At 39.5% G+C, this 20,560-nt stretch overlaps 2 protein-coding genes across 5 annotated transcripts in view; one reads left to right on the forward strand and one right to left on the reverse strand.

The window, feature by feature from the left end:
• The window catches only part of INTS7 (integrator complex subunit 7), a 99,942-nt gene extending 91,126 nt beyond the window's left edge, over nucleotides 1-8,816 (reverse strand). The window contains exon 1 of one of the 2 annotated variants that reach the window (XM_089909431.1): nucleotides 8,530-8,816. In XM_089909431.1, the coding sequence (XP_089765557.1) occupies nucleotides 8,530-8,623 (94 nt within the window). In that variant the 5' untranslated portion in view covers nucleotides 8,624-8,816. The remainder of the gene's footprint in view (nucleotides 1-8,529) is intronic. The other variant, XM_022593433.2, reaches the window with a different exon arrangement.
• Nucleotides 8,817-8,851: 35 nt separating this feature from the next.
• Nucleotides 8,852-20,560, forward strand: part of DTL (denticleless E3 ubiquitin protein ligase adapter) — a 38,159-nt gene continuing 26,450 nt past the window's right edge. Inside the window, exons 1-5 of one of the 3 annotated variants that reach the window (XM_089909442.1) lie at nucleotides 8,852-9,129; nucleotides 13,973-14,098; nucleotides 15,175-15,273; nucleotides 16,276-16,337; nucleotides 16,422-16,542. In XM_089909442.1, coding sequence (XP_089765568.1) covers nucleotides 9,078-9,129; nucleotides 13,973-14,098; nucleotides 15,175-15,273; nucleotides 16,276-16,337; nucleotides 16,422-16,542 — 460 coding nt within the window. In that variant the 5' untranslated portion in view covers nucleotides 8,852-9,077. The other 2 variants (XM_022593282.2, XM_089909451.1) reach the window with 2 other exon arrangements.

Raw genomic sequence — 20,560 nt, forward strand, 5'->3', positions numbered from 1 at the left:
AGGGAAAACAGGCAAAACAGGCCCTTAGATAGTTATATTTCAGGAAAAAAAAAATTTTATGAACCCAGATTCTTGCATCTTCCCACACTTAGAAAAGCACTAAAATCATTAACTGAGATATCTGTTCCTTAGACTAGCAGTAACCTTCTACCGAGACATATGTTGGATTGCACATACTCCTTAGCCAAAATCACATGTATACTGACCTCTCCCTCTGCCTCTTCAGAGCAGTTCCTCAGAGCTATCTGGAAGGCTGTCTCCAAGGCTATAGTCCTCAGTAAGACACTGAATAAAACTCAAATCACAGCTCTTATATTGTGTGGTTTTCCCCCAGTTGACAGAGGGCTCTTTACTGGTTGCCACTTTGTTCCAATACATAAGACAACCACAAAGTAAATCTGCACATGCAATTTCTACAACTTACTAATGAGTTAAGTTCTAGGTACACTCATGTTAGTTATTTGGTACTTGGAAAATATTTCCTCATAGGAAAAAATATAGCACTATCAGTACTCATAGTACTCCATAATCTAATAACCACTTACAATAAAAGTTCCTCTGGGAAAATTAATTCAAAATTAATTCTAATTTCTAACTGAGATATTTAGAACATACCCCTTCTTTGTCTGCTCCCTTCTCCCTACACCCCTCACCCACCAACTTCCATACACACAAGAACTGCCACTAGAAGATCTAGGAGTCTTCTTCCCACTAAATGCACAGTACCAACAGAGACACTGTAGGTTACTGGCAATGGCTCCTGTATCCTTGAAAAAGGGGTCAAGGGACACACAGATAGGGCACTGAAGGACACAAGGGAAGGGGAGAAAAAGAAAGGCAAGTGTGAGGATGGAGGTGTGAGAACAGAGAAGGAAGAGATGTGTGCTTATGTACGTGTGCTGGGGGAAGGGAACCCACAGTAATTGGACTTGTTTCCTTCTCTTCTCTCTCTCAAGAGTTGAGTGATACAAAGGATAGTAAAGTTCTGCTTGTAATAAATTAACCTTGGTTGGAATGAAAAAGGTAAAGTAGGAAGTGCTCTACATACAGGGAGTCTCCTCAACAGAATATGATCCACTTTACCTTCCCTTTAAAAACAGAACCACAGACCAAATCATTTACTTAAACATGCTGATTTAAAATGTACCAAAGATAATTTTGCATCTGGTCAAAGAAAGGTTTTGATTTCTCTAGTGTGGTCAAATTTTATTTCTTTAAGATAAAGTAGACCCTCATTCCCATAACAGAGCCATCAGGGTACATGAGCTAAAGAATAGTAAATGTCTCGCTTATTTTCTGATATGAGTTTTATGAGAGAGGAAATGAGAAGCTAGGCTGGCTCAGAAGGTCAGAAGCTAGGGTACAAGAGAAGAGAGAAGTGCATTAAGGCCTGCAATGCAGCAACAATCCTAGGCTGGGGCAGTATGGTACCCAGCTTGCTTGCTCTAGGCCAATTCCAACTCCAGTATAAGCCAAGCACCTGAAAATAGCAGCTCAGCACAAGCAGATCTTATTCTTAGAGGAGTTTAAGAGGTTATTCACTGTACTTCTGTTGCTAGCTACAACAAATCTGAGGAAAAATACCCTGATCAGAAGACCAATGATCATAAGAATGCCACCGTAAGACCCACTGTGGAAGGATGTGATTGCTGTTTCTACATTTTACTTTTTATTCTCCCACCAAAGCAACAGAGATCTCTTCCTTTTCAGTGCCTGGAGTTAAACAGTGCTCAACTTAGTTGCAACATGCAGGTAGACTAGGAAGAACTAAAATAAGTTGTCCATAAATTGCTTATTCAGTCAAAATCCATTTGGCAGCAATGAAATTCATTATTCTAAACGTATTTCTCATTTAAAATGTGCAGAACATTTTGCTACGCTAGTGGTTTATCAAGTCTGATTCTGCATCAGAAACATTTGTGAAATTTTTCAAAAATGTCTATGCTAGGGTTCCTCTCCAACCTACCAAATCTCTACAGGGGGGGCCCACGCATCTAGTTAGCTGTTTTGCGAAGGTAGGCGAGTAGATCCTCAAGCTATCCTCTGCCACTTAATCTTATTTCACCGAAAACTAGTAGGCTGCTGAATCTGGCCCTAAGGGTAACTTTATGATACAATGTTTTCAAAGGTTTTGAATTCATTGTCAAATATTAAAAATGAAATGAGATTCCACATAAAACCCAGGATTTCTGGGGTTTGGGGTTTTTTTTTTTGAAAATTTAAAGATCTGAAATGTCACTAAAGAAGGTGGGAGAATCCTGACTACAGAAACATTGTAGTATTGCAAGTCTGTGTTGAAGGCCAGTTTGGGTTTGTGTCATTTCTGATAAAAGCCACATACCAAGTTGTATGACTTTCTCCAGCAATTTTTGGCTGCCTTTGGGCACACATGACTAAAATAGAACCTTGGATGAGAATTTAAAGTACTGGTAAGAAACTTAATGAAATTAATGAAATGAGGGACTGTAAAATCTAAGCTGGATAAAGAAGTAAAAACACAAAGGGATTGAGAGCTAAGGGAAGTAGAGAGGTAAGTATACTGCGGTCTGAATGAAATAAAGAACGGTTAAAGTAGCAGTTAATCAGGATGATGATGCATATTAAGTGCTTATTCTGTGCCAGATACTCTAGTAAGCATTTTACATGTATTAAGCTCTCACTATACTCACAGAAGTTAGGTATCATTCAATAATTCCCATTTTAAAGATGAGGACACAGGTAAAGAATAGTTAAGCGACTTGCCTAAGAAACAACGGCTAATAAATGGCAGAGATGGAATTCAAATCCTGGCAATCTGGTCCTAATTATTATGCTAAAATGCATTTCTAGCAAGCAACTAGAGGACAGAGGTTAAGATTAAAGAAGAGATACTTGAATGGGATTTCAGAGTGGTATAATTCTGAGGGATGACAAATTCCAAGGAATTGAAGAGAAATAACATAAATTATGGTAAACTTGGGATTTGTGATACATCAATCAAGTTTTCAAAACAGCATACATTGCTAGGTAGCATGTATCAGTCAGAGTTCTTAGCTGCAAGCAACAGAAGCTAACTCTGATGATTAGGCAGGAAATGAGTTTTTATTGAGTGTTTATTAAAGTAACAAGCAGTTTCAAGGCAAAACTCCTAAGAACACCTAACTCCACACTGCCAAACTTATTAGATGAGGTAAACTATTGTTGCTGGGAAGCACCAGATGCTAGAATTAGCTCTCCTATCATCTAGGAATGTAGTAGCCATTGCTGCTACTACTGTACACTATGGACACTGCAGCCACTGCTGCTGCCAAGGAAACTGCAAGTACTCTTCAACTCTGCCTTCTTGCATCTCTAAACTAAATCACAGAGCCTGGAGGAGATCTGTCTGATTGGCAGAGCCTAGTTCACACCCTGTGCTTTTTTTTTTGGCCGCACCACTTGTGGGGATCTTAGTTCCCCAACCAAGGATTGAACCTGGGCCCTTGGCAGTGAGGGCGTGGAGTCCTAACCACTGGACAGCCAGGGAATTCTCTCCTGCGCTCTTAAAAGGGAAACTAGGAAAGTGAGCTTTTGCTTCCACCTTGATGAGACAGTGCTTGTGGTGTGGGCCATTCCTCAAGCATAGAATGTTCACAAGATGCTAAGTGACCACCAATATGACTAATATCCACTACAAAGAACACTGCTAATACACACTACTACACAAGCACATTTTAGGAGAATTTGTTGTATACATTTGCTTTAGCTAAAGGGTGAGAATGATTCAAAATGGAACCATAATACCCTAACATCTTAAACCATAACATCTTAAAGTCTGTTCATTAAAAATGAGGCGGGGAGGGGAGAAATACAAACACAAGTATGCCCCACACATTATACCAAAGCAATCTCACAACAGCTTAGTAAACTGATCACGGTAACATCTCAGTAAATTATATTTAAAAAGCAAGAATAAAAACAACTAATAGGATAGTCAGTTCAACTGATGATGCATTAATAATAAAGCATCCTTCCCCTAAACTTTAGAATCTGTAAATATACATGGTGAGAATGTATGCAATATTGTGCAATATGCACAAATACTGATTTAGAATCATAAACAAATTATTTTTATGAATACCAACTTTTAGGAATATTTAATAACTTACTTTGTAAGTTACAAGATAATAGCTTTTAGCCATATGTAAAAATGAGTCTATGGATTTCAGTAAGAACTAAAGAAGGGCCTTGGATTTTTGGATCAGTTCATAGTCCATCAAGGGATCACCAGCCAGCCTTTAAGAATCAGTCCTTTATAATGCTGGTTTTTATGTGGCTTTGAGTTAAGAGTCTGACCTTAATTCTACATGATCTTACAGGTCCACTTCTCAATACTGCCACACTAAGTTTGGTCTGGTAGTACAGATTCTCGAGAGAAAGAATTTGATTGACTCAGTGTGGGTCACATGTCCACTTCTGAATCACTTATGGCCTGGAATTAGTCACTTGGTACAAACTTGGCTTCAGAGACCTCCCTCTTTAGTAGGGGATATGGGGATACTCACAGGGCCTCATATTTGTTTATCATAATACCAACTACATCTGTACCAATATGGACAGAGTAAAAGCAACCTGTGGTCTCTTCCACAGTCTGAGAATTCAGATGTTTTGGAACATAGGTGAAGTGACAGCATCTAAGGGAAAACAGACAGTTGTCCTGATTTACATCAATTTCCTATTTCATAATTAACTTTTTCATTGAACATACCATCAACTTTTCCATGCAACATTAAGTTCACCAACACCTCAGACAGCAACTCCACCCCCTTACATTTCCTTCCTTCTCATTGCCCAGGTGCAAGAAAGGGAAACCACTCTCTTCCCCATTGCTCTTGGATCTCATCCCCCCCCACAAGGCCAACCTTACAGAAAGCAGATAGGCTGAGTGACATCATTTAAGGTAGACTCTCCTTTTCACCCAGGGTGAAGGAGATCTTGCATAAGTTTTCCTAAATCACTGGGACAACTTCCCATCAGCTGACTTAAAAATCTTTAGACTGACTGTGTAGAAGTTACATTAGTGAAAGTTACACTGAGTAAATTATGGGAGATATGTCCTTTGTAATGCCTATATTATAGAAATGATTGATTATGAAATGTGTCATATATACATAAGTTATACTTGATTTGACACTTAACTCTGCTGTCTTCACAGCTCAGGCAGCATGGTTATCAGCTTAAAACTTTTAAAAAGGGAAGGCAAAACGACCTCTACATAGGAGCTAAAGTGACCTTCAAAAATGTAAAACAATCCATGTCAGTCCTCTGCTTAAAAACTTTCAATGTTTTCCCAATGCACTTTGCATAAATCCAAACTTCTTGTCCTAACAAGGCCATATTTGATCTAGCCCTGTCTGCCTCATGTGAGCTTCTTAAAGCTGTTTTGTTCACTAATATAGCCCCAAGTCTGAGTGCCTAACACAGTGTAGATGATCAGTAAATATTTGTTGAATGACTTAATGGCTATTATATGAATGATGATTTTTCTGTGTTACTAACTACATCCTAAATGAACAGAGTTAAGTCAGCTTTAAAAGAGCATCCATGGGCTTCCCTGGTGGCGCAGTGGTTGAGAATCCGCCTGCCGATGCAGGGGACACGGGTTCGTGCCCCGGTCTGGGAAGATCCCACATGCCATGGAGCGGCTGGGCCCGCGAGCCATGGCCGCGGAGTCTGCGCATCCAGAGCCTGTGCTCCGCAACGGGAGAGGCCACAACAGTGAGAGGACCGTGTACCGCAAAAAAAAAAAAAAAAAAAAAAAAAAAAGGGCATCCATTTATTCCTAGAGAGATCAGAAACAAGTTGCTTACTGCCACGCTTGCTCAAAATGCTCAGAACAAAGTGCAATGGTTATAAACATATAACAGGTTATAAATGGCACCATTTCCCAAGTGTATTTCTTGACACTAGTGCTACAGACACTTCTTTATAATGTAGTTCAAGTATCATATCTGTATATCTAACTGCCTACCCAACATCTCCAGCTGGATGTCTAAGAGACATCTCAAATTTAACAGTCTCAAACTGATCTGATTTTCATCCACTCAGTAAATGGCAATACATACTTCCAGTAGCTCAGACCAAAAACCTCTTTCTCCTGACTACTTAACTCTCACATTCTCATCCAATTCATTAGCTACTCTTGTTGGCTATACCTTCAAAATATACACAGAATCTCAGCACTTCACACAGCCTCACTGTAACCACCCTGGCCCAAGCCACTATTCTCTTTTCCCTGGATTGTTACTGATACAATTGCCTCCTCACTACAGTAGTCCCTCAGTATCTGTAGAGCATCCATGCATTCAAGTAACCCCACATCAAATTCTACCTGTAAAATACTCACCCAAGGCACTGCTGGGAGGATTTAACACCATCACTTAGTATCTAGGACAGACACCTGGTTTACAGTCAATAGCCACCTATATATTTCTTACAGATCTGAAATATTCCTATTCCAATTTTTAAGAAGGAAAATTGTGTTATACTTTTTCTTACTACAACTTCAAGTTTTTCGGAATTAAACAATTCTAGATTTCTCATTTCTTCAAAGTCCCATCCCAATTCTGTTCCACACCACTGCTCTACTGTCATTATGGGATGAGTCCACCTGGACCACAGTGGTAGAAAATGTCTTTACAGAATTAGTAGGAATATTAGATATCCAGACCTGCAACTCTTAAGAGGGTAATAAGGAAGGAAATATCAGAATGGGGAGGAAAAGATTATGTAGTGTATAAAAAACACATTTAGGGGCTTCCCTGGTGGCGCAGTGGTTGAGAATCTGCCTGCTAATGCAGGGGACACGGGTTCGAACACTGGTCTGGGAAGATCTCACATGCCGCGGAGCAACTAGGCCCGTGAGCCACAACTACTGAGCCTGTGCTATGCAACGAGAGGCCGCGATAGTGAGAGGCCCACGCACCGCGATGAAGAGTGGCCCCTGCTTGCCTCAACTAGAGAAAGCCCTCGCACAGAAACGAAGACCCAACACAGCCAAAAAATTAATTAATTAATTAATTAATTTTAAAAAAAAAGAAAGAATGCACAGGGAACTATACTCAATACTTTATAATAACCCATAAAGGAAAAGAACCTGAAAACGAATAGATACATGTATATGTATAACTGAATCACTTTGCTGTACACCTGAAACTAACACAACATTGTAAATCAACTATACTTCAACTACAAAAAATAAATTAAAAAAATAAAATTTATAAAAAAAAAACACATTTAATGTTATGACTTTACATTTTAGAGGGAAAAGTCCTCATAGATTTGTTGAGAAATCAAAGCTCAACATCATTTTCTCGGCTGATGGACCTGCACTAAAGATACTGTGACTCAACCAAAGGAATATCTCATTGGAGTGCTGTGGCATTTTTATATTGAGCAAAAGGACTTAAAAGCTTTTTTAAAAAGTCTGAGAAACTCTTATCTAGACGAACCCGCTGTAAATGTTTACAGGTTAAAAAACAAACAAAATAAAGAGTCCCCCGAAAGTATAAGATAGTGTCCAAGTCGGAGAGCTGGGAAGTGGCTCAAAGTGGACTTTAAGAAAAATCCTTCTAACCTCTAGTTCTTAATATATTACACACTGGTTGTGGTTAAAAATTAACTGCATACCAGGTGACAAAATGGTTCCCCCATTCAATAAAAATCATTTAAGTACACTGAAAACAAAGGTTTCATTTTAATACTTCAGTTCTTTACTGACAAGATCTGCCCATGCCTCCCAGATCCATATCTAAGAAAGAAGGCAAATCGCTTTTGCATTTAATAAAGGCTTCTTTTGCATACCATTATATCACAATATTTACAACAATCTTGCTAGCTCAATGGTACTTTACCCACTTTGCACAGAAAAAAAAAACAAGGTTAGGTTAACTTAGGTGACCTGTCCAGGATCATAAAATGAACGATATGAGAATTCAACTCAGTCTATCCAAAGCTCCTACTACTACACCAAGCTCCCACCACTCCAACTCCCGTAAGGAAATAGAACTCGTGGAATCCGTCTGCAGAGAATGAGCAGGGGCTCTGATTTTCGGATGGTCTTGGCCCTATTTTTAACCTGCCTAATAACCGGCAGGTAAGAATTACAGAAATCAAATGAATCGTTATAAGTCGGTGCAAGATTATTATTCAGCACCCTTGGTGAAGACCTGGTCTCAACTGAACATACTGAAAAATAATTTCACAATTTCAATTTATCGTTTTTAGAAACTGCTTGGAAAATCGCGAGACTGTGCCCTCAAGTGGTCAAAACGGCCCCCACTCGCTACTTTTTCACCTGTACGAGGCCAATCTAACAACGCTGCAATTTCCCGGCAATCTCGCAAAGCGGCAAAAGCCCTGGACTCACCAAAAGCACTGGCGCCAGCGCCCGCCCCCGCCCAGGGAAGATAGGCGCATGCGCCTTCCCGGCTTCTCCCGAAGCTACCACCGCCTGGGGGCGCCACGTCCCCCCACATGCGTTTCACCCGCTCAGCCCGCTCTTTCGAATACCTTTGTCTAATTCCATAAGGGCAGAGTTAGCATCCAGCTCCTGTTCGCCATAGCCGGCATCTGCCAGAAAAGACTTAGTTGAGTTTGACGCCATGACCCGAACAGTTACTCGACTAGCCTATTCAGAAAGATTGCAAACTCTTCCCCAGCACCGCCATCTTCTTCCACCACCTTCTCGCGGATTTTTCCTCAGCGCTCTGTCAAGCCATGTTACGCATGCGCTCTGGTCTCCCCGCCGTTCGCCAGTGCCTCTGCGGCCCCCCGCGCAGGCGCTCAGGGAGCTCAGGAACTCCAGGTTCCCGCGGCTGGGAGAAAAGGAGGCGGGGATTCGAAGGGGGAAGTGACTCGGGCGCGCCCGGACGCCGCGGCGGGAGCCAATCAGAGGGCGTGACGTCAGTTTGGCGGGGAGTTTGGTGGCCGGGGCTTACGGTGGCGGGAGTTGGAGGCAATAACTAGTCGTGTTCTAAGGGACGCCACATAAGATTTCTGCTGAATCTGGGGGCATTTCCACGGCTTTTCTCTCAGTTGAAAGTTTTCCTCCGGCCCAGATGCTCTTCAATTCGGTACTCCGCCAGCCCCAGTTTGGCGTCCCGAGAAATGGTGAGTAACGGCCCTAACCGCTGCCTGTTGCCGGCGGGATTCACCTCCCCCCGAACAACACCTCGGACCAACGCCGACTCCAGTTCTGTTTCCCAGCCGCCGAGTTCTCCCACAGGCAGAGTGAGTTCGTGTTAGCGAAGAGTACTGAAGAAAGCTGCACTTTCGTGCTCTCGAGACACTTTTAGTCGTAATCGGGATTTTTTCAATTGTAGTGTAGGCTGACGGAGGGAGGGACGCTGAGTTAACTGGCCTCCATTACGGCTATGTCTGTTTTGCACATTAACTGGAAAACGCGTTCATGGGAGTATGTGTGGTTTTCTCAACAGCTATGTGAGATCGTCAAGACTCATATTCATTGATTAATTCATTCATTTGTTGTGGAACCTTAGTGAGCCCTACTCTTTGCTATATATAACAGTGACTATGACCCGCTGTTAAGGAACTCAGTCAAGCAGAGAAGACAGAACATCTGCTTCTAGCATGGTCAGAATTTTTTCCTCCTGATTAATACATGAGCATAAAAACTCGTAGTTATAGAGCGAAAAATGCCCATAAGCACATTTCCCAGAAATGACCATTATTAATAGACTGAAGTATTTTATTCCAAATGTTCTTCAATGCCAGAGGTAGTAAGTATTGTTATTTACAGAAATGGGATAAAAATGTTTTGTTTCTTTAACGGTAAAACTTGGAAATACTTCCATGTTAGTGTATAGATAACTGATTTATTCTCTCCAGTTCTTGAAGTTCCTTATGTTAAAACATTGGCAATAAGAATTTTGAGCTTAGGTTTGGGTGTCATCAACCTGAAACTTTCTGGTAAGTTTCTGATAAGGGAATTACTACCCAGACTAAGCTTGGCTGCAAATGAAATCTCATTCATTTAAAGATGGACTAGGTCTTTCCGCTTGAAACCATGTGAAAAACAGAAAGAAAATAATGTGAGAAGTGAACTTTTTGTATTTAAGGCATAGGTCTAGGAGAAGGATATTGAGAAGGAGACTGGAGAGTAGTTCCTCCACTTCCTGCCTCCAATCTAAAACCCCACCATCCTTACCTCTTTAAATTATACTCTAAATGCTTCTCTTTCTGTCTCTCCTGTGACCTTGCTTAAGATACTTCTCTATCTTCTGTCATGAGTGTCAGTACAGCATAGTAGTTATGATCTCTGTCTTTGGAGTTAAACTTGCTGAGGTTTAATTCCACCTCCACTCCTTACTTAATCTGTGTGACTTGGAGCAAGCTGTGAAGCCTTTATTTTGTAACAGATTTTCTCCTAATTCTACATTCTACTTTCCTTTTCCCTCTAATTCACAAATACCTATCAGGGAGGGGTAAATTTTCCCCTCTACCCCTCTTGAGTATTTATGGCTGGACTAATAAAATTGACACAAGACAGATTAGCAAGAGAAAAACAAATTTTAATTCATGTACATGGAGGTCTCATAGAAATGGGACTAAGAAATGGCCAAAGCAAGGCAGCTTTTATACTCTTCAGACAAAAAAAAACAAACAATAAATTTGTGAGGAATTGACAGGACAAAGAAACTTAGGTTTGGGATGCTTACTAAGTGAAGAATCTAAACAGAGTTTGGGCTTCAGGTAGTAAAATAAAAGAAGTAACAAGGTTTGTTTACACACGCTTCTTGGCTCTGAATTCCCTATCTCTGACGTATTAGGGGGTCCTTCTACCTCCAGTTGCAAGGAGTGCACCTTTCATAAGAGATTTATTTCCTGCTTTTCAGGGAGACAGGGAGGTCAGAGTTTCCTTCTTGCATCAGCTGCCTCTCAAGCAACTTCAATGCAAAATAATCAATATGCCATTGTGGCATGTTTTGAGACAGCCCACCCTGAGCCCCCAAATACTCATGCGTTGTTATGTGTTAGGCGCTGAAATTCATTCATTGTTATATATAATGCACTGAACTTTATACGACCATCTTCTTCTTTCCCCTTCCATGAGGGTGTTCCATCCTAGGCCCCTTTTCTATTTCTACCTACTCCCATGGGTGATCATAGCTGTAACCAGGGTTTCTTCTATTACTACCTGCAACCTTCCATTCCTTATACTTTACATCCATTCCTGTGAGAGTTGTATCATCCAGATGGTCAGTCCTGTAAGCATCTCAAACTCAAATACCCAAAACCGAACTCACTTTTCCCCCAAACCTGCTATATTACCTATTTTAGGAAATGCTCTCATTATTTTAAACTGGTCTTCACAGTCAGAAACCTGAGAGTCAATCAGAATTCCTCCATTTTCCTCAAGATACGCATTCAGAGAAGTCCCCTTAAAATCTCTAATCCTTCCTCCTCGGTATCCCCACTGATTTTGCCTCTTCACCATATCTTGGATCTGTCCTATGCTTACCATTCTATTTCCCTAGGTTGGGCCATAATATGTTCTTGTCTGAACTGTGACAAGTCTCCCAAATGTCCTCTTAGTTTCCCTCTTTCCAGTTTATCCTCCACATTGCTGCCAATGATCTTTCTGACATGGAAACTGATTACTCTTCTGTGTGTTTTTAAATTGGTATCTGAAAGTTTTTATCATAAGTTTAAACAGATGCAAAGGATGTCATCTCTGGCCATATTGTGAGTGATGACCTTTTTAAATAAAAATGCTACTGCTACATCAGTCTTTAAAATGTATCTAATAGACTGTAAATACTGTAGTGACTTAATAATCACATCAATCATTTTTGAAAAGTATGAACTAATTCTAACTGCTAGATGTTCTACATAGTTGTTTTTTCCCCTTGAGCTTATTACCACTTTATTTCTCCCACAGAATTTATCCTAATGTGATTTGATTTTAAGCTTGAAAAGTCATTTTATTGATCACGCTATCTTATTTCTCTGTGTAAAAAAATATGTTTAAATTGATGTTTTCTGTGATCATAAAGCTCTAAGTGTTAAAAGTTTCTTCTGGGTTGACTTATCATTACTATTTTTAGTAGTATGTCGTTGATCAAAACAATATGGATTACTAATTTCAATAAATAATTAAGCAAAATAAAAATTTATTGAAAGTCTATGTTTTAAAGAGATGGATTTGGGTGTTTATGATGCCTTTATTAAAGGAGTTATCCAACTGTCTGTTAATGGGGTCCCAGGAGTTTTTGTACCTTGAGTCAACGCAAGGTATAAGATTGGGTCATGGAAATGCCTTTCTTTTGAAAAGTGGAAGAAAGGTAGTGATGAAGAGGGGGAAAAGCTTTGACCTCGACATTGTAGACAGGTCAGTTTTAGAAATACTATATATATGGAAGTTGAGTATCTGGAAATTAGTTCTCCGACAGCTCTCATTCTCCTTGAAAAATCTGCATGTAACCCCAGGGGCTTAAGTTGTGCGTTGAAGAAATAATAGTCTTTTCCAAATGAGTGTTGTGAGGGAAACGCTCATGTTGGAAACAGAATAGAACAATAAGGATCCAAAAGTAGCTTACGGGGCTTGTCCATGAAGTGTGTGTTGTCACAATCACAGAGGTGGAGGGGTAAATAGGGACCAGTTACTAAGCCACGTTAGGCCATTTGTTGGTGTTTGGATATAGTTTGTAGGCAATGAGACAGAGTTGAGGGGTCACTGTTTAATTGTAAAGAATTTAGGTCTCCAGAGCTTATCATCTTCAGTTCCACTTAAACTGTTCAAGATTCCTTTTGAATTCATGAGTTGTGATCATTAGTTTTTGGTTTTGTTTTTTTTAATCCCAAACTACAAGTGTATGTTTATATAACTTTAGAACAGAGCCTTTTGTTTTAAAATTCATTCTGTAGATGGATATTTGTGAACTCGACCACATAACTAATTATTGTATTCATATTCTTCTTTTAGTGGTCTTTAATGGCTTGTTTACAATCGTATCTAGCCTTAAGGTAATACCCCCAGGAATAATTACTAAATCTGGACCGAATTTATTTGCCTCGTTTGCATTTCTTCAGGTTATTTCTATGAACACGCAAAACCAGATTTATCTGAGGTTATATCAGGCTAAGATTTCTTCTCCAAATGGTATTTTTTTTATGAAAAGTGAGAATTGAAAGTACCCTAAAGTATGAGAGTGTTTGTTAATTATTTAGACAGCTCTCTAGATTGTAACTTCATTGTTTCCTCCCATGCTTACTAAACATTTGGTTCTCAGTAACTATATATTGAATGAATGTTTCTTTTATATATTTAAAATATGTTGACCCACGTATCAAAATGATAAAACAAATCAAGATGGTTTACTATTTTAGGACCATAGTACACATCAGCTTTCTGACCCAAGCAGAATAAACTTTCCCTCCACCCTGAATTTCTTCCTCTCTCGTATACTCGTATACTAGGGGCTACAGTAGGCACATTGACATACCTTATTTCCTTTAACTCTCTGGCCATTGGCTTATGTGTGATGTTGCTAGTAACTTGAGTTTGCAGTAATGATTTAGAAACTCTGAAAACATAAAATTTTAATTGACGAGAATGGCAGTTTTAATGGTTGTGGTAGTCTTTGTGGTTGTGCTTTGTGATTGTCTCCCAAGGGTGGGGGAAGGGGTAAGATCTTTTCTAATGTGCAAAGGCCACTTGTTTCTTGCAGTCTTAAATGTATTGGCAAGAGTCTCCATTTAAGATGATAAGCCCAAAGCTGTATCTCACCAGAAGCTGAGAGTGCTCTTTCATTTTTTCCTTAGGACCCCTTAGGAAAATACCTGAAACTGTGTTCTAGAGGGCCATGGATAATAAGTGGATCTATACTTAAGTATATAAAGTTTTTAGAAATGAATTTATAACCTCTGCATTTGTTAAAAGTACTGAAATGTGATATATTGGAACTCTATAAGGAATTTTGTCTTACCTTAGGATGGTCTTCACAATACCCTCTACAGTCCCTTCTTACTGGTTATCAGTGCAACTATAATGATGAGCACACTTCTTATGGAGAAACAGGAGCCCCAGTTCCTCCTTTTGGATGCACCTTCTCTTCTGGTAAGGGAACTACTGTATAAGCTAGGCTTGGTCAGAAATGATCTATTTCACTCTTCAGAGGGGAAATATTTTGGGGTGTCTCCCTTTCAAGAAAAGTAAATTAGATAGATGATAGAGTTTTTCTAATAACTGTTCTCCCCTGATTTATGAAATAGACTTTTCTTAATCTCTATGCATAATTACATATTTCTGCTAAGGGATAAGATTCTTATAGCACCATTTTTTGTTTGCTTGTTTGTTTGTTTGTTTTTATAACTGATATCCGGAAAGGGTTGCAAAGGTTCAGCCATCATGAAAACTTTTGCCCCTTTTGACCTGTTTGAATCTATCTCTTTCTACAATGCATTGGGGAACATATTAACAGAAATAGAGTACTTGTCCCTGCTGTTAAAAGTTTAAGAAAAGAAAAGTAAAAAATTGTGAAAAGGGAATATAAAATTAATAGGTTCAGCCTGCTGGTGGCTTGTATCGTATGCTTTTATTTGCCATGCATATATCATATGCTTTTATTTGCTATTGGCCAGTACCACTTTTGTTTTGTTTAATTACCATGCTTGATTCAGCCCTTCTTTAAATAAGAGATTATCTGAGGACTCTCAACCACTGTGCCACCAGGGAAACCTGAGGATTGGTGTTTTTGAGTCACTTACTTAATTAGGTATTATGGCAAATTTTCAGCCATCTTTTTTTTTTTTTTTGTTACGCGGGCCTCTCACTGTTGTGGCCTCTCCCTTTGCGGAGCACAGGCTCCAGACGCGCAGGCTTAGTGGCCATGGCTCACGGGCCTAGCGGCTCCGCGGCATGTGGGATCTTCCCGGACCGGGGCACGAACCCGTGTTCCTTGCGTTGGCAGGCGGACTCTCAACCACTGCGCCACCAGGGAATCCCTCAGTCATCTTTAATTCAGAAAAACCTCTCTACCATAGCAGGTGTTATTTGGGTAGAATCATCTTACCTCTTTTCAAATAGATTGTAGCTATTCAGTTAATTTATATTTTGTTGTTTGTATAGATTTAAACTCAGCTTTAAATTTTTTTGTTACTCTTTATATATTTTATTCTTTATTTCTTATTTAGCTCCCAATATGGAACATATACTAGCAGTTGCCAATGAAGAAGGCTTCGTTAGGTTATATAACACAGAATCACAAACCAGTAGAAAGAAGTGCGTCAAAGGTAAGTCGGGGTCTAAAATATCTGTTTGAACATTTTTAATTCATAAAGCCTCAAGGAAGTTACTATTTGAATAAATTCTCAGTGATACTCACTTCTGATTAAGCCTGTTTAGGGGCCAGGCTGAAAGTAAATGGTGGACTGCCTTTCTGTCGATAACTGTTAACGGCAGCAAAGCCTTTACTGAAAGTTAAGAAAAATACATTTTAGGATTAAAAACAGTTTTTCTTTTAAAAAGTTAAAATTTGTTATATTATACTTAATGTGGGGAAATGTTGCTTTAAAATATTTATATTGAACAAACATCTTACATACATAAGGCAAAGTTCTACTGACCTTAGGAAGGTAATAATCTGGAACTAGTAAGTCAAGTGTTGAGATAACTAAAGTAAAACAAAGGCTATAGATGATGTAGAGGAAATACAAAGAAAACGCCACAGGTGTCACAAAGAGCTCTTACGTATCAAAGAAGGTGAGGAAAATTTTTCATGAAGGATGGGACATTTGAGGCAGACTCTGGTATTTAGACCCGTGGAGGTGGAATAGGACACTCCAGGTGGAGGGAAAAGCATTAGTAAAGGCCTAGAGATAGGAAACCATAGGATATAATGAGCATATAGGGAGCGCTCCAGTTTGGTTGGAATAGGATATACAGAGAACAGTAAGAGATACGGCCGAAGCAAGCAGAATTTTGAATGTCAAACCAAAGTATTTTAAACTCCATACAGAGAGCATGATGAAGATTTTTGAGAATGTTTCATAAAGATTCCATTTTAGAGAATATATACCCTCATGGAAAACAATCTGATATCAAACGGTAGTTTTATGGGGTAATGAAGGAAATGTGCTATGTGTGCAAGTCCACAAATTCTCTTTGGCCTATGGATCTTAGTGTGCTGACCACTGATCTTTTCACTACAGCTTTCAAGGCACTTCAACAGCTATTGGTATGGCTACCACAAGACATAGTTTAGACAGTTCACATTCACCATTTTCTTTGTTTAGAATGGATGGCTCACTGGAATGCTGTCTTTGACCTGGCCTGGGTCCCTGGTGAACTTAAGCTTGTAAGTGACTTTCATTTTATTGGGATCTGGGTAAACACTGGTAAAGGGTTGCTTTATTAAACTGTGAAACCTTATTTTTGAAAGGTTACAGCAGCAGGTGATCAAACGGCCAAATTTTGGGATGTAAAAGCTGGTGAGCTGATTGGAACGTGCAAAGGTCATCAGTGCAGCCTCAAGTCAGTTGCCTTTTCTAAGTTTGAGAAAGGTAGGTATATGCTTACCCTCTTTCATCTCCTTAACCTCTTTCATGGTGAAGTAATAATAAGCTGTAATTGTTTCCACCCTTTCCCCTGTCAGAGTTGCTCCTTTACCTACGTAGATGTTTGAGATTCTTAATATGACTTGGAAACCTCAATGAAATTAAGTTGGATTTTAGTCCCATTCTAATGGATATTATCTCCAGCTTGTCTCTGAAAGTCAAGTGTCTTCAGATAATTTTTTTCTGTAATCTTGCAGATAAGGTAAAAATTCACAAATAGCCACAATCCCTCTGTTCAACTTTGAGTGGCCTTTGAGGTCAAAGCCTGTACTGGACACTGATTAACTCCATTTGTAAAATAGTTACTTTAACTCTACTTGTAAAATTTAAATGGAGTATGAGGCTGGGTGGGAAACCTGATAAACTGGACATGATTCTTTACCTAAAAAATTTACCACATAATTACTTTAAATGGCCCAGTTCCCTGGTATGTTTTCAACTGTTATTTACTCACAATCTTTCTATATTTATTTAACTATTATAATGGAGAAGGAGGATTATAGGAAAGAGGGCTATAATACAGAACAGTACTATAGTAGCCGGGGAAAAACTTAGCAGGGGTATCTGAATGAGCTCTTCATTTCTGTTTTTTTTGTTTTCTTTTCTCCTTCCTCCATTTGTTTCTCACTAAATAAGAGTGAGACAACAAACATTCATCCCAAAGAAGTGGCTGATCAATCTGATTTTAATCTCGGAATAATAGAAATAAACAGTATAGTTCCCTTCATCATTAAAAAATATTCTATTTTTAAAAGGAATGTTTTTGTTTATTCACCTGAGCACCCAGGAGTACTAAACTGAGTTGTTGAGCTGGTTTGGACTTTAAAAAAAGGTCAGCTGATTGCTGTTGAGACTGGAACCTTGAAGAGGAAATACATGACATAGTTTTTATCTCTGCATAACTTTTCATTAACACATCTGTTGTATAAAGTTAGGTATGCTTGTGTTCTAGTTTACTACACTCCTGTGTCAGAGTTCATTGTAAGTTTATAAAAATAATTTAAAGTCATGAAAATGTACTTAAATTTGTTTATTTAAAGGGTAATAGAAAAGGGAAACACCATATCTTTCAGTCCCTTTACTTAATTTTTAAAACTGTGCATTGAATCTATGCCAGTGTGGTCTAGTAGAAAAAGTGGTAACCTTTATCATGGCTCCCAGTAGTTCACAGGTGCCCTAGTGTGAATTAGTCTGGTTGGACACTGCCCCCAAGGCCTCATCGTTTGGTTGCTAAAACACAGATTTTAGGCCCTACCCCCTCAGCCAAGTGTTCTTGTGCAGGACATACTTTTACAGCCATACACAGAAGTCCTGTGTTTTGTTCTGCTTTCTGCCTTTAAATTCTTGGGCAAAGTCATTTTTATCTCCCAGGACCTTCATTTCCAAATTCACAGAAACACTGTAAGCATAAAAATGAAGTGAGGGGCTTCCCTGGTGGCGCAGTGATTGAGAGTCCGCCTGCCTATGTGGGGGACGCGGGTTCGTGCCCCGGTCCGGGAGGATCCCACATGCCGCGTAGCGGCTGGGCCTGTGAGCCATGGCCGCTGAGCCTACGTGTCCGGAGCCTGTGCTCTGCAATGGGAGAGGCCACAGCAGTGAGAGGCCCGCGTACAGGGAAAAAAAAAAAAAATGAAGTGAGATGTGAATGCACACACACCAAAACAAACAAACACAAAACTGAGGAGCATATAAATGCTTAGTGGGTTGGGTTTTTTGGGGGCGGTTTTTTGTAGGTAACATGGTAGGAAAGATCACGATCCAGTTCTTTCAGCCCTACATGGGCAGGATACAAATAATCCTAAAGGACATAGTTATACTAGTGGAATTTGCCTTCCCTAAATATCTACCACCTGAAAACATGGAAAATGTTTTCATCTCTAATTGTCAGTTGCTCACAGATGTGTGTTTTGTGTGATAAAATGGGTGTTAGAACTTCTAGTGAGTAATTAAAAATAATTATAAGTGTTTTTCTATTTCCCCTCCTACAAACTTATCTTCAAATTTGCACCTTCTTTCTCATTCTTCATTCTCCAGTTTAAGGCGAATCCTTCTTCCTAGGGCACTGGTTCTCAACCCTGACTCATTAGTCACCTAGGGAGGTGTTTTGTTTTGTTTTGTTTTGATTGAAATATAGTTGATTTACAACGTTGTGTTAATTTCTTCTGTATAGAAAAGTGACTCAGTTATACACATTGGGGAGGTTTTTTAAAATATCAATTAAGTGTGAATCTCTAGGAGGTGGGCCAGGCGTCTATTTTGTTAAAATTCCTCAAGGGATTCCAGTGTGCAGCTAAGATTAAGAAACATTCTTGATCCTCCCCAAGACCTTATGCTATCACTTACATCCCCACAGCTCCTCTGTCTTCAAGCTTTCCTTCTCTTGGCTCTTTCTCCATAGGAAAAACTCAAGCATATCTGTGGCCTGTCCAGAAAGAAACATCTTAACCTTGTATTCTCCTTCAGCTATCATCCTTTCTTTTTTTTTTTTTTTTGTGGTACGCGGGCCTCTCACTGTTGTGGCCTCTCCCGTTGCGGGACGCACAGGCTCAGTGGCCATGGCTCATGGGCCTAGTCGCTCCGCGGCATGTGGGATCTTCCCAGACTGGGGCACAAACCCGTGTCCCCTGCATTGGCAGCCGGACTCTCAACCACTGCGCCACCAGGGAAGCCCAGCTATCATCCTTTCTTACTTCCTATCTCTTCTAAGTTTCTTAAGAGTGATCAAAACCTGGTTAAATGTCCTCATCTCAGTTTGGTTCAATCCATTCCATCTCTCTTCCTGAAACCACCCTGCCTTCTACTTGTTCAATATTTGACACTTCTGGCAAGTTATTTTAAAATTCATGAAAATTGTTTTCTTCCTTGGAATCTGTGATACCACTCCCTCTGGTTCTCTGTATTTCTGTTTATTCCTTCATAATTGCTTTTGTGAACTCCACTTCTTTACCTAACTTGAAGTGTTGACATGGCCCAAGATTTGGTATTTGGCCATCTTTTCCTTTCAGTCTGTACCTTCTCCCTGGACAGTTTCATTTATTCCAATTTTGTTTTGTTTTTTGCTCCACTCATATTGAACCAGATTGTATTTCCAGCTTTCACTTTTCCTACAAGCACTTCAAGTTCAGCATACCCAAAACTGAACTCATGATTTCCCCCAGCAGCACCATCTTTCCCCTGTCCTCTGAAATCATTTCTCTTCAGCCTGAAGAAAGTCCCTTAACATTTCTTGCAGTTTGAGTCTGGTTGTAATTAACCCCCTTTGTTTTCCTTTATATGAAAATGCCTTTATTTCATCTTCACTATTAAAGGATATTTTTGTTGGATATAAAATCCAGGTTGACGGGGTTTTTCCTTTCATTACTTGAAGGTGTTGTTCCAGTGTCTTCCATGGTTTCTGTGGAGAACTCTGGTCATTTGAATCCTTTCCCTGTATGTACTATGTTGTTTCTCCCGACTGCCTTTGGGGTTTTCTGTCTTGGTTTGCAGCAGTTTGACTGTGATGTGTCTAGACATGGTTCCCTGCAAAATTATCCTGTTTGAGGCTTGCTGAGCTTTTTGAATTTGTAAATTTACAAATATGTGTCACTGAATCTGAGAATTTTTCTGCCATGATTTCTTGAAATATTTTTTTCTGCCCAATTTTCTCTCCTGAGACTCCAATTACTCATGTATTAGACTTTTTGAAATTGTCCCATGAATCCTTGAAGCTTTCTTCATCTTTTTCAATTTTCTTAAACTTGAGATATAATTAACACCCCATAAAATTCACCCATTTAATGTGTACATTTCACTGGTTTTTAATTTTCTTATAGAGTTTTGCAGCCATCACCACAATCTAAGTTTAGAATGTTTCCATCAACCCAAAAAGAAACCAGAACCTGTTAGCAGTACTTTCCGTCTTACCAGCCCTACACAGCCACTGAACTACTTTCTCTCTATATAATTTGCCTCTTCTGCACCTTCG

Source organism: Delphinapterus leucas, chromosome 1, assembly GCF_059928025.1.
Source record: "Delphinapterus leucas isolate spDelLeu-1000000601 "Yukka" chromosome 1, BTC_Dleu_Yukka2, whole genome shotgun sequence".
NCBI lineage: Eukaryota > Metazoa > Chordata > Mammalia > Artiodactyla > Monodontidae > Delphinapterus > Delphinapterus leucas.